This window comes from Poecilia reticulata, chromosome 14, assembly GCF_904066995.2.
Source record: "Poecilia reticulata chromosome 14, P_reticulata-male-v2, whole genome shotgun sequence".
Taxonomy (NCBI): Eukaryota; Metazoa; Chordata; class Actinopteri; order Cyprinodontiformes; family Poeciliidae; genus Poecilia; species Poecilia reticulata.
Genome location: NC_088843.1, coordinates 5,943,982 through 5,958,261, shown reverse-complemented (window position 1 = coordinate 5,958,261; position 14,280 = coordinate 5,943,982). Strand labels below are relative to the sequence as shown.

The 14,280-nt window shown below is 37.0% G+C and overlaps 2 protein-coding genes across 2 annotated transcripts; one reads left to right on the top strand and one right to left on the bottom strand.

Moving 5' to 3' along the window:
- Window positions 1-5,758: 5,758 nt before the first annotated feature.
- Window positions 5,759-7,428, top strand: medag (mesenteric estrogen dependent adipogenesis). Its single transcript, XM_008427352.3, has 5 exons — window positions 5,759-6,032; window positions 6,126-6,262; window positions 6,478-6,593; window positions 6,697-6,864; window positions 6,952-7,428. Exons 1-5 carry the CDS (start codon window positions 5,839-5,841, stop codon window positions 6,973-6,975), a joined length of 639 nt encoding a protein of 212 aa, XP_008425574.1. The 5' UTR covers window positions 5,759-5,838; the 3' UTR covers window positions 6,976-7,428.
- alox5ap (arachidonate 5-lipoxygenase-activating protein) lies at window positions 7,280-13,092 on the bottom strand. The gene is made up of 5 exons (XM_008427353.3): window positions 12,833-13,092; window positions 12,667-12,748; window positions 9,632-9,702; window positions 8,744-8,825; window positions 7,280-8,669 (listed from the first exon to the last, which is right to left on the bottom strand). Exons 1-5 carry the CDS (start codon window positions 12,903-12,905, stop codon window positions 8,507-8,509), a joined length of 471 nt encoding a protein of 156 aa, XP_008425575.1. The 5' UTR covers window positions 12,906-13,092; the 3' UTR covers window positions 7,280-8,506.
- Between the last annotated feature and the right edge of the window lie 1,188 nt (window positions 13,093-14,280).

Here is a 14,280-nt window from a genome sequence, read left to right as displayed (position 1 = left end):
ACAAGGCATTTAACATATTTCAGCCCCAGTCTCTTGACAGCATAAAACTCCAGAAATACTGTTTTAGCGTTTAGTTTTCAAATAACATCCCTTTTCAGTACCTGTCTCCACTACCTGTCCCTTTAAAGCTAATGCCTTAAAGTCTGCTGCCATCTCAAGGATTAGAGATACTCCTCATTTGGGAACAATTTCCTTAGATGTGGACATACGAGACAGATGACTTTAAATGAGTAAAGAATGTAGGTTAAACTGGAAAAGATATCAAGCACTTGGTTTTCCCCTCTTGGACGTTTCAATTATGCACTTTGAAACAAGCATCTTCTCATATGTTGGGGGGGAAAATTACTAACCTACTGGTGATGATTACCTTAAATGCCTGACAGAGGCAGTCATTAAAATACCATGCTGAATAGCATGGTTAGTGCAGCAATTTTCTTTATCTGAGAGAGACAAAAGCTGAGATGTTTGACTGTAACATTCAGCATTGAACTTGCTGTAAAGCAAATACGTCTTACCAAAACAAACATTTGTGTCAAACACATTGAGGAATTGGATATGGCCTGTGCTTATTATTAGACACTGAGACTAACATAAACTGTAGATTACCTAGAGACAAATGTAAAGACATGTATAAAAAACATATGTCCAACATCTGACCTTGCTCCTTGAATCATGTAGGAACAGAGAACAATTATGTCATAATCTAGCCGCCAGTCTTCAAGACAATGGCTGAAATTTTAAAAAGTGAAGGAGGTGCAATGGTCCAGTCAAAGTCAAGACATGAGCTTGACCACAGAGTTGTGCTTAATCCAAAGCCTGGAACCTAATGGACCGAAGCAACTTTATGTAAAGACAGTGTTAGGTCAGTAGCAATGTAAAAGACCAATGAGGTCACAGAAAGGACAGATAGTTTCCAGTTATTACTGGAAAAGGCTAGGTCAACCCAGTGAATCATTGATGATTGGGTGTATCTATATTTACTGACTGTGTCTGCCTTCTTATTTTGTTTATCACCAAAAATGGTATGCAGCATGAGTTTCATCTGAGGATAGATTTATCTACTTTGAAGATTTTTTTTATGGTTCGCAGCCCCAAACATCCAATAACAAAATAACAAAAAAAATTATATTCTTTGCACATTCAACCACATAGTGTGAGCCTGTTTGTTTTTGGTTATCTGTGCAACAGAATGGAAAACAAGTCAATTAAAATCTAATAAAGGTCAATTAGTCTTTGCAACGTCTACTCATCAAAATGTAACTCATTTTAATTTCTTTATGTCAAAATATTCTTGCTACAAAAGAGCTGGCAAAATGTTCACCAGAGGAGCAAACAGAATATTAGATGAAAAGCACTGTTTTGAGTTGCACATATTTTGCATAAATCAGGTGAAGTATCCTATAAAGAAATGAGAGGTGTGTGTACAGCGGCATGAAGTAACACGCAGCAGAGGTAACAAATAAATAGAAGGGGCAATAAAATCAGGCTGGAAACATATGGTGTTCTTAAAGCCAATAGTTATTCAAAAATAAAACCCTATCATTTTGCTAGAAAAGTGTCAAGAACAGGATTGGAAATAAAACCTAGCGAGGTTTCACATCAAAACATAAAGCACACAAAATTGTGCAGTTATGTTAAGATGACTCTACTAAATGTTATATACAGATGTTTACAGCAAACACAAACTAATTTTCTTCATAAAAGCTCAACATATTTATTTATTTCCGTGCATACAAAGATCAAGGTGACTGAATAAAAAATTCTGGAATAGGCTTCACTTGCTCGGCACTGGTTTAGTTTCAGAGCAAAATGCTTGATAACTAATGAACAGAACTAGGTCTATGTTTGGAGATGAGCAGGCTTTCCGTTACCTTCCTGTGCTATTCCACTAGATTAAAATCTCACTTCACAGACAGTCTGTGCTTTCTCCCATATACACGGATTGCCCATGTAGAATTTCAGCCGGGCCACAAAGCAAATAGAGACAGAAGTTGTAGTTGAAGATATCAATTTTCTGCGCTGTTTTAGAATTGCAGTGTCTCTGTAGCTGTAGCAATGGCAGTGAAGGAAGTGAACAAAACCATTCAGTCCGTGTTGGTCACGCTTCCAAATGATGAATTAACATTAACAAACGAATCGGCACTTCTATCTTCAAGATGAAGGAGAGTTGTTTACAGCACAGGCAATTTGCGGTAAGCTTCACAGCGTTGAACTGACGCATTATATACGTCACGGACAAACCTTAGCGATTGGGCAAAATCTAAAACTTCAACACAGTCTACGCCTCCAGGAAGCAAACATTTCTCAGTTGCAGAGCCCAGACCCTCTAGAAATAAAGTGTAGTACAAGGGTCTGGTTTTTACCTCATCGTGCAAGTTTCATGGGAAATTAATAGGAAATGACAGGCATCGCTTTCTTTCTGCTGAGCCTTTAAAGCATGAGTGTGTCTGCAGGACAGGCAGCCTGTGCAGGATGTACCACACCATTCACCCAATGACCAGTGGTGAATGATAAGCACCAGCTCCTCTGCATGGACAAGATAGTATAGATGATGGATGATTAGTTTATATATTTTTGAGTATAAATCAGATCTGTTTATCTCACAAAGTGGCTTAAGATGACATTTGATGCTAGATAAACCAAGTGATTTAAATTGAATTGGTTGTTGCTACTACATAGTCCTATTTTCAAAAAAACAACCAAGACATGTCTTTTGTTTATTTTCTTTCTGTTTCCTTCAGGCTAAAATGTCTGGGTGATGTGATGTTCAGGGTAACCTGTGATATTAACATGTGTTGGTCAAACCAACATAGATTTCCCTTTCCTTCCGTGTAGATATCGGGAACAGTCTGTTGAGTTAGATGAAGTGGAAGAGCAATAAATCATTGGGGTTATTTATACAAGGTTGGGCTGCAGAGCTAACAAGTCAGGTAGATTCAACAGTGTGGCAGTTCACTTTGGATCATGTTTCAGGAGACAGATTGTATTGTAACACAAATAGGTCCTCACCTTTTGACTCATTCCTCAAAGGTTTTATCTTACAATTCTCCATCTTTGTTTAAAAGTCTCTATGTTGTTGTTTTTTTAATCAGTGAAACAATACAATTTAGCTCATTGATAAGATTTTTTATTTCAAATTGAGCATTGATTTGTTTAGATGTCTCATGAATTGCTTCAGGATGTAAATCTTTACCATTTAATTCAGATAAGAGTGTTCATTGTATTCCAAGTTCGCAAGCTAACTGTCATGCCTTATGTTTGAAAAGAGCCTAATTGCAGAGTAGAACTGTGGTGAAATAAAATATTTTAATAAAAGAACTTACAGAACAAATGCAGACTGAACAGGTCTTGGAACTTGGGAAGCAAATAACAAAGTATCCAGTGACAATGAATGAAAATGCTGGAGATTAACTCTTCTGGTTTGCTTTGTCATTTTCACTTCTTCTCAGTATTTAATCAGAGGTAAATGGGAACAAAGGGAGAAGAATATAGGAAACAACTGTGAATGGAAGAAAACGGCTGAGGTGAGATCAATAAGTGACCCCTTAATGTCCGAATTATTGTACAAAAATGTTACTTCAATCAGATGTTAAATGGCATAGAGAATATACGTTTTAACCTTACGCCTGCAATTGGTGTCAGTATGATGCTAATTAGATTTATTATTTTCGTCAGTTTCAAGTTATTTTGAAACTGGTTTCATTATCACTGAAACCAATCCCTTGTTAACAGATTGGTACCAACGATTTGGTCTATGTGTGTAAATTATGCATGTGAATTAGTAATGGAAAATTCTGAAGTGTGTGCACAAGGACAGGCTGTCAAACAAACAGGTGGTTTGTCAAACAATTGTATTGTTTTCCAATATTACCAGCATTGAAGTTGAATACAGACATAAAAGTAACTGGGTCAGAACAAAATCTTGTTTCACTGAAGATCTTACAGGAAGTGGAAGGGCTGCAAAAAAACAAGACTGTTTGCAAAGGGTCAGGCTGGAAGATAAAAGGGTGAGCTGTCACGTAATCCACACATGGCAATAAATCTATGGTTATAAAAATACTGTAAAATTAAAAGTATTTATCCTTACAGATTTCCTCCATAGTTGCTCTTTTCTTTTACTCTTAAATGTTTTAGATCATTAAACACCAAGAACAGTTTTTCCAGATCATATCCAAACTATGCTAGCTGTCTGTGAAAACATATTAATCTGTGTGATAAATCAGAAATTAACTGTGAATTACCACATTTTTTTTGTTCAATTTCACTAACCAGTCAACATTTATATTACTGCCAGACCTGTTGGGGGAAAAAAGAAGAAAACCTTGGAGCTTAGTTGTAAGAGTGGACAACTTAATAATTGCAATAGTGAAAAAAGTTGCACTAATACTTCTACTGGATTTCTAAAAGCACATGTGAACTGATGTACAATCTAAATGAACTTTTACACATTTTAAATTTTCCCATAAAATAAGCAAGAGTTGGAGTTTATGTTTAAGTGGATTTTTGCACTTATAGTAAATGACTCTTTACTTTGCTTTGTAGGAGGGTTCTTTTTTTAATAGTGACAGCATTGCTAAAGTCATGAAGCTATTCAAACTGAGTACACAAATCATGAATCAAAGCATTGATTCATGATCATTTCACGGAACAGATTGTTCACATGAAGGATAAGGGACATATCAGCGTTAATGCATCTTTGTTTCAGAATTTGCGTTTGTTTCTGGGAACTGCAAAATGAAGAAGGAAGTGCAAAAAATGAGGCATCTATTAGAAGTATGATCACACATGGTGCATGTTAGAAAAGTAATTATTGGAAGTTGTGTGCATTTATCTGAATCGACCACTCTGTTTAATACACTTTTGAAGATATAGAACTGTAATGAAATAATTTTAAATAATAATGTCCGTGTTGTCGTATTGTATATGTTAAAAGCCTTTCAAGATTTATGATTGAACTACTTACTTTATCCTGCCACAAATTCAAAATTATGAAGATTCTGAGGTTCAATGAATTTGATAATCAGCTAAAACACATTCAAGATAATCCCGGTCTACTATCACAACCTTAACAGCAGTTTAGAAAACAAAACATTTTAATTTGCAATTTAAATAACTTACATTCTAAGCTAAAACTATAAATACATAGATATTTACATTTGATAACAAGCTTTGTTGTCAAAGTTATTTAATTTTTCTTCCTTAATGATGCTCCTAGCTAGATTCATTGATCATTTTCTTGCCTGTCCTTTCAGTTATTTATTGTGTATAATTTCTATCAGTTTATCAATAAGGTGATTTCCAAAGGCATGGATTTCCACTGTATTTAAGAGTATCAGAGTAAATTTGTTTTGTCAAAAACTATGATTTTTCTTCTGCTTTATACACTGCTTTGTGTTGGTTTTGAGTGTAAAGTCAAAATATGGCACCTGATATGAGAGTTTAAAAAGCTATTTTCTGTTTTTATGCCACCTGTAGACAAGTGATCATTCCTCTCATCAAAAATAGTAATGTACCTTTTCTGATGTTCTGCTTTTCCAACAACGTTTTCTTCTATTTTTTTCACTCAGACCATTTTAATTGAAGTAGTCCACAGTCTGATTTCCTTTTTTTCTTCTCTTTCTTTTTTTTTATGATTAAACGCTTCTTCCTCTTTTTTGTACTTAATTATTATGTCCGTGACCAAATCCAGGCTGTGAGTTTTATTTTGGCAGGCAGAATCCGGAAGTTGAGTCATGAGCAACTATATAAGAGTTCTTCGCGCTACAGCTGACTCAGTTATCCTGTAAACAGTTGTAGCGGCGTCTGAAAAAGGAGCTTAGAGACAGGCAGCGGGACACCATGACGATAAACACACTACCCAACGGGACCACTGTGACAGAACTGGGTCAGTTTCTGAAAAACCCACCGGAGGGTTTCACCGTGAAGGCCGTGGGCTCGGCTTACCAGGTCCAGTGCGGAGAAGAGAACCTGGTTTTCATCGATAAGTTTCACTCTGGGGATTTTGATGTAGTTTTCCAGAACTCACTAGGAAGGTGAGTAACAGACACTCATTGCATAGAATAAAGTATTCAATAAATCTGCACAAATGAAACTCATTGAAACTCGTTTTTTACCCTCTCTTAAAGGAAGCTTAAAATGCATAACTTGTGGGAGTATACCAGCATGAGGAAAAGTCTGCTGTCCAAGAGGATCTATGTGTTGGTTTCTCTCTGCGATCAAAATATGCTAGAAACCAGCAAGAAGGGGCCCATAAAGCCCAGAGGTAAATGTCCCTTCAATTCTGCAGCTCTGCTAGTTTCAGTGTTTTTCATTTGGTTGCATGCACCGGTTTAAATGACTCACGTTGGGCAGCTTGCAGCTGGGTGGAGTAATTGGCATAAAGGCAGCACAGAATTGAGGTCACTTGGATATATTTTTTGTGTGTCTAACTACAAACTCCTACTTGTCCCTATTTAAAATGTCTTCCACTGTTTGTAGTTCTGCAGGAGTACGTGTTGTCCGTCAATGGTGGGAATCCGATGATGAAGTGGCAGATGGAGAGAGGCTTGGACTGGACCATCTCCTCCGTGGCTGGAGAGAGCTACAGGGTGGAGGTAAACTCAGCTGTTTTTGTTAATCTGTTCTGTGTTTGTTCTTCATTTACTGCTGCTGCAAATTATTTTTTGATAACTCAGTGTGGCTCTTCTTCCATTTCAGATTGACTTGAGTGAAGTCTTGCAGAGCTTGGCTGCTGAAGGCCTCATTGCTGAGAACTTGATGAAATATAATCCATCTTGGAAGGATGCCTCCTTCACCCTGAAGTACTACTCTGATGCCCTATTTGACTTCCCTCACTGGTTCGGCCGCAGCAAAAGATCATTTCAGGCAAGTCAACTGTTCTTATGCACTCCTAATCATAAAATGTACATTTAAGTGTTTTTTTTTATTTAACCCTGTGCTTTATTTTTACAGCTGAAACTGATGAGAAACACATGAGGGAGACCATAAGGATTGTATCTGCTAAGTTTTCCAGCATCTGTTGCTGCACATTTTTAGGAAAACTGAAGAGGAGTGTTCTCATCAGTGAATGAGAAGCCAATCAGTTGAACTCTGCTGCTTTGTCAGGAGTTTGGTATTTGAGCTGCTGGCTTGGGATTCATCTGCTGGTCAGTGGGTGGAAAAGTACCAGCAAAGACTGAGAAGAAATGTGGGATGCCTTTGAGATTAGTCATATTATACATGTAAATAAAAAAAAAGCTTACATGTACATATATATATATATATATATATATATATAAAATTTTCTCCAACTGGGTTCCGCAGTTGTTTGTGCTGTACAGTGATTGAACATGTTTGGAACATTTTTGTTTCACTTGGGTTTATTTTTCTTACATTTGTAGAATAATTTTATATGATAAAATGAAATAAAACGTTTTACATGTGATTAAAGCCTTTTAATTCTGTGACTTTTAGCTTGAATGTGGGATATGGGGAAAAAAAAAACAAACATTGAACTTATGTAATGAAGCTATTGACATGAACTTCACAGATGTTAGTAATAACCCAAGTAGTACTACTTAGAAATCAACATGACAGCTTGGTCTACAATTTTAAAGTGGAATAATATGGAAAGATTATTAAAACTACTTGGAGAAATAAATTGAACTAAAGAAATATTTGACAATTTATCTCTTTAAAGAAACTACATTGGTTAGGAGGAATTTGAACTTTTTCTGTAAGCACTGATCTGCAATTCTGCCTTACCAGCTTAATTCTAGTCTGTCCCATCCAATTAGCTGAATTTCTTTGTTTTCTGAGACCATTAACTAAAATCCACCCTAATTTGACTTGTATATGTTCCCACCATCAAACCTTACAGTTCTGTGTTGATGTGGAGTAAAATGTCTCCACCAAATTGCTCTCTGTTCTCATGGACCAACAGGACCTGCTAGTGCCATGATTGGTGGTCGTTGACTCTTGGGCAGCTCTCCAGATTATGTTAACTATTCTGCTGAAAATCTTGTGACAAAAACTTAGTTGTGGCTGGTTTATGGTCAAATTCTTTCCACCCCAAGGTTGTTCCAGTAATCTCTGTTTACTGCAACGTTCAGCAGTTTAGAAACACATCTGTAATTAATCCCTTCAGCAGGATCTGGAACAACAAGGTTGCAATTCTTGATTCCCACTTCTTGCATGCTGGAAGTAATCTCTTTTAAAGGTTTTAAAAAGAATTAAACCTATTTGTTGCTGATAGGGAGTAGTGTTGCTTTTTAATTGCTGACAGATTTCCGCAGCGTTCTTAGCTGTCTGCACCTTTTAAGCTAGTTTTTGCTGCGTTCAATTGCTATTCCCTGTGCCATTATTCTTTATTACAACTAGCTGAAATTATACTTATTTTTTGTATTATGTGAATGCGTGAATTATCTGCGTTACATGTCAATAGCCCCATTAGCAATAAGAGATGTTCACTGCTAAAAACACTGGCATGTTCAGCACTTATGTTCCTCCCTATATGTGACATGCTGAGCTATGGGAGGAGCAGGAGAGCAGATGCAGCGTTTGTGATGGTTTCTACGTATTCCTTGTAGTCGCTGCCATAATAGCGCCACAGCAGGTAGTTGAAGATGCCCACAACGCACATCAGGGACAGGAAGGAGATGATGCGTTTTCCAAACAGGTACCCAGGAGTGCTGTGCAATAAAATGACTAGTCAAAAATGATTTCTATATACATAATAGATAACTCACTGGATAAACTGTCTTACCTTTGAGAGCTCTGTCCCAGATATCCAATGAAGTACTTCTGTCTGACAAGAAGGTAGATGATCCCGGCGAAGGCTGCAGGGGCTTGAGGAAGCGATGGGGCAAAGAAGTTGGATTTATAACTTTATACAAACTTTTTTTTACACTTACATGACCTACTATAGCGTAGATGTAATGGCAAGTGTACAATTTGAGAGCCCAGAAAATCTATTAAGTCTGAAACATTCTTGAATTTCTTTTGATCTAGAAGCTCTTAAATATAACATTAAGATATTATCGTAGTTGCAGGGGTGCTTCCAGAAAGATTTGTACGGGGTAACAGATGGGGGCCACAAATATTAGAAACTTCAAGCCTCATACATAATTTCTCAAATTTAATTTCAACATGTTCCTGCAATGGAAATTGAAATTCTAGTATCATTTGAAACAGCTTTGTATGAATCGATGCATAAATGTTGTAAACCCTCCCCTTATGATCATGCTTAAAAAGAAACAAATTTAAAAAGTGGCTATTGTCTCAAACAGCTACCCCTTGTTTATGCCACTAAAACTACTGCCAATCATTTGATCTGATCATTTGTGTGCAAACACTGCAATATACATCATGTACGTGACCAGATATTGAGATTTCTTTCTATTCATTATGCCAAAAAACATTACCAAATGATATGTTTCACTATAGTCCATGTTGTTTTATAGCTAAGTGTAAGCGTCACATACTAAAAAAAGGGTACACTCTGTTTCGATGCAGCTGGAAATGTTGAATAACATGATTCCAGTAAACATAAAAAGTATTCCTTGTTAATAGAGCTCTTCTCAAATGAGTCAGACCCCCATGGCTGTAAAAATGAAGGACAAAAGTGTGCCTATTGACTAAGTTTAATCATTACCTTGACTGAGACAAACTCCTGCACACCACATGACTGCCAGAAAAGTCGGGTAGGCATCCATGCAGTTCCGGCTACAATGAAGCAAAATGTATTCGTTACATTAGTCTTTACAGAACTAGAAGAAAAAAAAGACTGAAATACAAAAATCTATCTGCAGTGCCCAAGACAAGACAAACAGTGAAATATGCTAAAACTGGACAAGTTACAACCATCAGAGAACACATAATCGGCAACAGCTGTAATTAACTAAGGGGAAATAATTTGCAATGATGGGCTGAAGAAATCGCTAAAGGGTTGCAGAAAGTTGCAGCAATAAAAATGAGTTTATGGCTGTGGGGTAAAGCTTTTTAAATGCTCAGTTTTAGTAACTAGGAAACATAATCGTCATAGAGTCTAAAGCTGCACACAAGAAAAACTGAAAGTACACTGATGGTTTACAGGCAAAAGCATTTTTGATTTTCTCAAAATCAAATTTTTTTTTTCAAGTTTTCTGCTTTTCTGATTTTTGATGTGGTCAACCCTAAAGTGAAAGGTTCTAGTTTCATTTTTATGTTCAGATTGAGTCATAAACTTAAACTTTAACGAATCATGAGAGAAAAAGCAATCTAACAAAACATTGACCTGTGAATCAAAGGTTTGTAAAACATGCCCCACCTATCAAACAGAGAGACACGCCTTCTCAATGCAAAGTTGTCTCCAAACTTTTCAGTGATCATATATATATGACTCTTTTCAAAAGATCAAAAAGCCACATTTACCTCCTGCTTGGAAGGATTTCTGTGTTACATTTAATCTGGTTCATTTCCTAGCACAAACTCAGCTTTTAACTGCAATGATTTTCAGCAGTGTTCAGGAAGAGACTATTCCAGAAACCTCATGTTAGTCAGTTCTATAAGACGACCTCTGACATAAGATCAGATCGATAAGATAAGCTTTAATGTCCAAAGGAAGTTATTCTTGGGAAGAGCAAGGTAAGGCGAGGTAAGGTGAGGCACGGCCCTTTTATATGTATTGCACTTTCTTTTTTTTTTAGCAGCAAAGTGATTCGAAGCGTCTTACATAATTAGAAGGAAAATAAAAATAACAAAAAGCAAAACAACATGACACTGAAGTGGCAAAGTAAGAGAAAGCAATGACAGGTTATCCATCCATCCATTTTCCTGCACCCTTGTCCCTCAGTGGGGTCAGGAGGGTTGCTGGTGCCCATCTCCAGCTAATGTTCTGGGCGAGAGGCGGGGTCACCCTGGACAGGTCGCCAGTCTGTCACAGGGCAACACAGAGACACACAGAACAAACAACCATGCACACACACACTCACACCTAGGGGCAATTTGGAAATGCCAATTAACCTAACAGTCATGTTTTTGGACTGTGGGAGGAAACCGGAGTACCCAGAGAAAACCCATGCATGCACAGGGAGAACATGCAAACTCCATGCAGAAAGACCAGGGCCGGGAATTGAACCCAGAACCTTCTTGCTGCAAGGCAACAGCTCTACCAACTGCGCCACTGTGCAGCCCATACAAAGACAGGTTAATAAAACAAATTGCCCTTTGTTTTATCAAATTGCCCTTTGTCTTATCAAAGGGCAATTCTAACCAAATGGGATTTTAGCCTTGATTTAAAGGAACTCAGTGTTTCAGCACTTCTGCAGTTTTCTGGAAGTTTGTTCCAGATTAGTAGTGCATAAAGATTAGAAGCTGCTTGATGTTTGCTGATTGATTGTAAAATCCCAGCTGCATGCAAGGACAAACCAAAACATTTTCTGCAGAAAACTTTGCTGAGCTGAGCTGTGACAATGACAAGAACATGTTCGGAGTAGTTCAGATGAAGGCTTCGAGTCTAATTATACAATTCCTGTTGTCGAGCACGGTAGTGACAGCATCATGGTGTGGGATGGGGGTATTTCTTGCCAGTGAGGGGCCTAACTAACAAACCGCTAGATGATAAAAATTTTCACCAATGTTTCATTATACTGCAGTAACACATGGAATAATTGCTATGGATACAACAAAATAACATTAAGCGTTAACCCAATCACAACAACAGAAAATGTTTGGAAGTCAGTTGAGCGCCAGGAAAATTTATCTGACAGAAGCTGGCTGATAAAGGCTTCAAAAAGTGTGTGGCTGACAGTCAACTAGCTAAGGGACATAGACAGAGGAAGAGGAAGAATTTAATAATGTCAACATCATCAAAAGAATTAAAATTTGTGCTGTAAAGTCATTGAATTGAGTACTTTAGTCACCTCAGAAGGGTTTAAATGCTAATCTTACATAATACCTATGAATGTTTTTAGACTTCTGAGCTGCTTCGTGTGAATGTTTCCCTTTAAAATGTGCTAAACAGTTCAGAAGATGTTTTATCTTGTCTAGCAGACAAAAGAGAGGATATGACTTGAACAGTTTCTGTTAACACAGGAAGAGTGTTGCTGCTTGTGGACCAATGGAGTAACCGGGGAAAAGTCTGTGATGTAACTCTCTCCCAAACAGTAGATATAGACACCAAGTAGAACAGAGAAAACTTAAAAAAATAATAATAATCATCTCCTAAAAAGGATTTTCATCTAGTTCAAGTTTTGTTAGCGTTGTGAACTTCTTTCTAATGAAGCTATTATCATTTATTGGATATTTTCACCCAAGTGCGAATGCAAATAAGGTTTTCTGAACCAAAGCCAATACAAGTTTTAAACTAAGCATATTTATTGCCTGAGTACTTTTTAAACAAAACTATTTTTAAACAAAACTATTATTCATTTGCATAAAAAGCAAAGTAATAAAGGTGGCTTGTAATTATTGTCTATTTACAGGCTTTTTACTGGCATTTTTTTTTTTTTTTTTACATAATTTGGTTTAGGAAACGAGGAACAGCCTCCCAGTGGTGGGTAATATTTGGAGTAATTTAAATTAAATTTAAACCTGACCATTACACAAAGTAATCTTATTGTATTTCCGTATAAAGTAACAGAGAAACAGAGTATTTCTCAGGTACTTTATGTTAACGGCGAAATTAAGAGTTGAGAAAAAGGCACTCACTTTGCACAAGACACTCGCTGGAAAGCAGAACCGCTCGTGTTGCGGTTCTTGCATTCCCTCTCAACCTTTTGAGCAAAAAACACTGAAAACACAAACAGAAAACTGTTACACTGTTTAGAAAACAGTTTTTTTTTTAATTCCTTAAAAGCTATTGTCTTTATCTCACCATTCTGAAGAACACTGATGAGCGTGACGACCACCAGCAGGTAGATATTTTCCACCACTTTGAGGGACTCCATGACAAAATCGTAGTAGCTCGATGGACGCTGAAACTGGGGAGGACAATGCTGCTCTTTCACATTCAGGGACGTCTATTTAAATCCAGACACATATATGCTTCCCTTACTGGCAATATGTATTGCACCTCCAGCAAACACACAAAGATTCTAGCTTCCTCTTTATGTAAATGATGCTCTGGCTCAACACAGAGGTCTGTGTGTCCATTTGTGTGTGTGTGTGTGTGTGTGTGTGTGTGTGTGTGTGTGTGTGTGTGTGTGTGTGTGTGTGTGTGTGTGTTTATATGTGTTCATGCACCAGTACACTTGTTTACTCCTTTGCAAATTTTGTTCCCAACATGGCAGATCATTTTTATTTCTGGTGAAAATTTTGGAGAATAGTGATTATATTTACTTGACAGGAGTCACGTTGGGCCCGTTGGTTTTATTTATTTCATTCCCATACAGGTCCTCTACATCTGGTGGACCAAGACAGAAAAGGACATTATTGTGGAAATTAAATAAAATGAAAAAATACTTTGTGAAATAGAAGTAAATGACACAAATGGATACTTAAATTTAAAAATATATATATTTTCTCTTGTTTGAGCTGTCTGCTACATGGCTGGCTTAGGCAAATGGGGATTTTATTGACTTTCCCTCCACTTTAATGTCTAATAGTTTCTTAACAAACTTGTATCTTCTCTAAGGCTGTTGGTGCGTGCTTCTCTCCTTTCCCAGCTTGCCAGTTTAGGTGGACTGCCATGTCCCAGGAAGTTGTGCCATGGTCTTTCTATTCTGAGATGATGGATTGATTAGTGCACTGTGAAATGTTGAAAGCCTTGGAAGTTGTTTTATAACACAACCATGATTTAAAAACATTCTCCTTTACCTGTGTCGTGTGTTCTTTGACTTTCATTACGTTTCTTCACAAATATTCTCCAACAACCCTGTGAAGCTTTAAAAGAAAAGCTGAATTCATACTGATATTAAATCAAAAGTAGATTCTATTAAGGAATTAGTTGACTTTTTAAGGCAGCGCGGTTGCAGTGGTTTTTATTCAGGGTTGCCAGAATAATTAGAAAAGTAGATCTATTACATTTCTGAATGTCATATTGGCTACAAATGGAAATGTAGTTTATAGAAAAGTAATGAGGAAGTGAGCTGCGTGAGTAAGATGATTTAGCATTAATTTTAGTCAAACAGCGCCTGCATGTGGAAAAATTGCTTCCTTTGTTCTTCCTGTTTTTAAACAGCCTTGACATTGTCTACTGTTTAATGAACGTATCCCATCAAATACCCAATGGTTTTTCACCATGAATTTAAGTTTTATACGCAATAGCAAACTCTTCTTGAATGAATACCTATTATAAATCCCACCACATGAAGCGTCTGGATA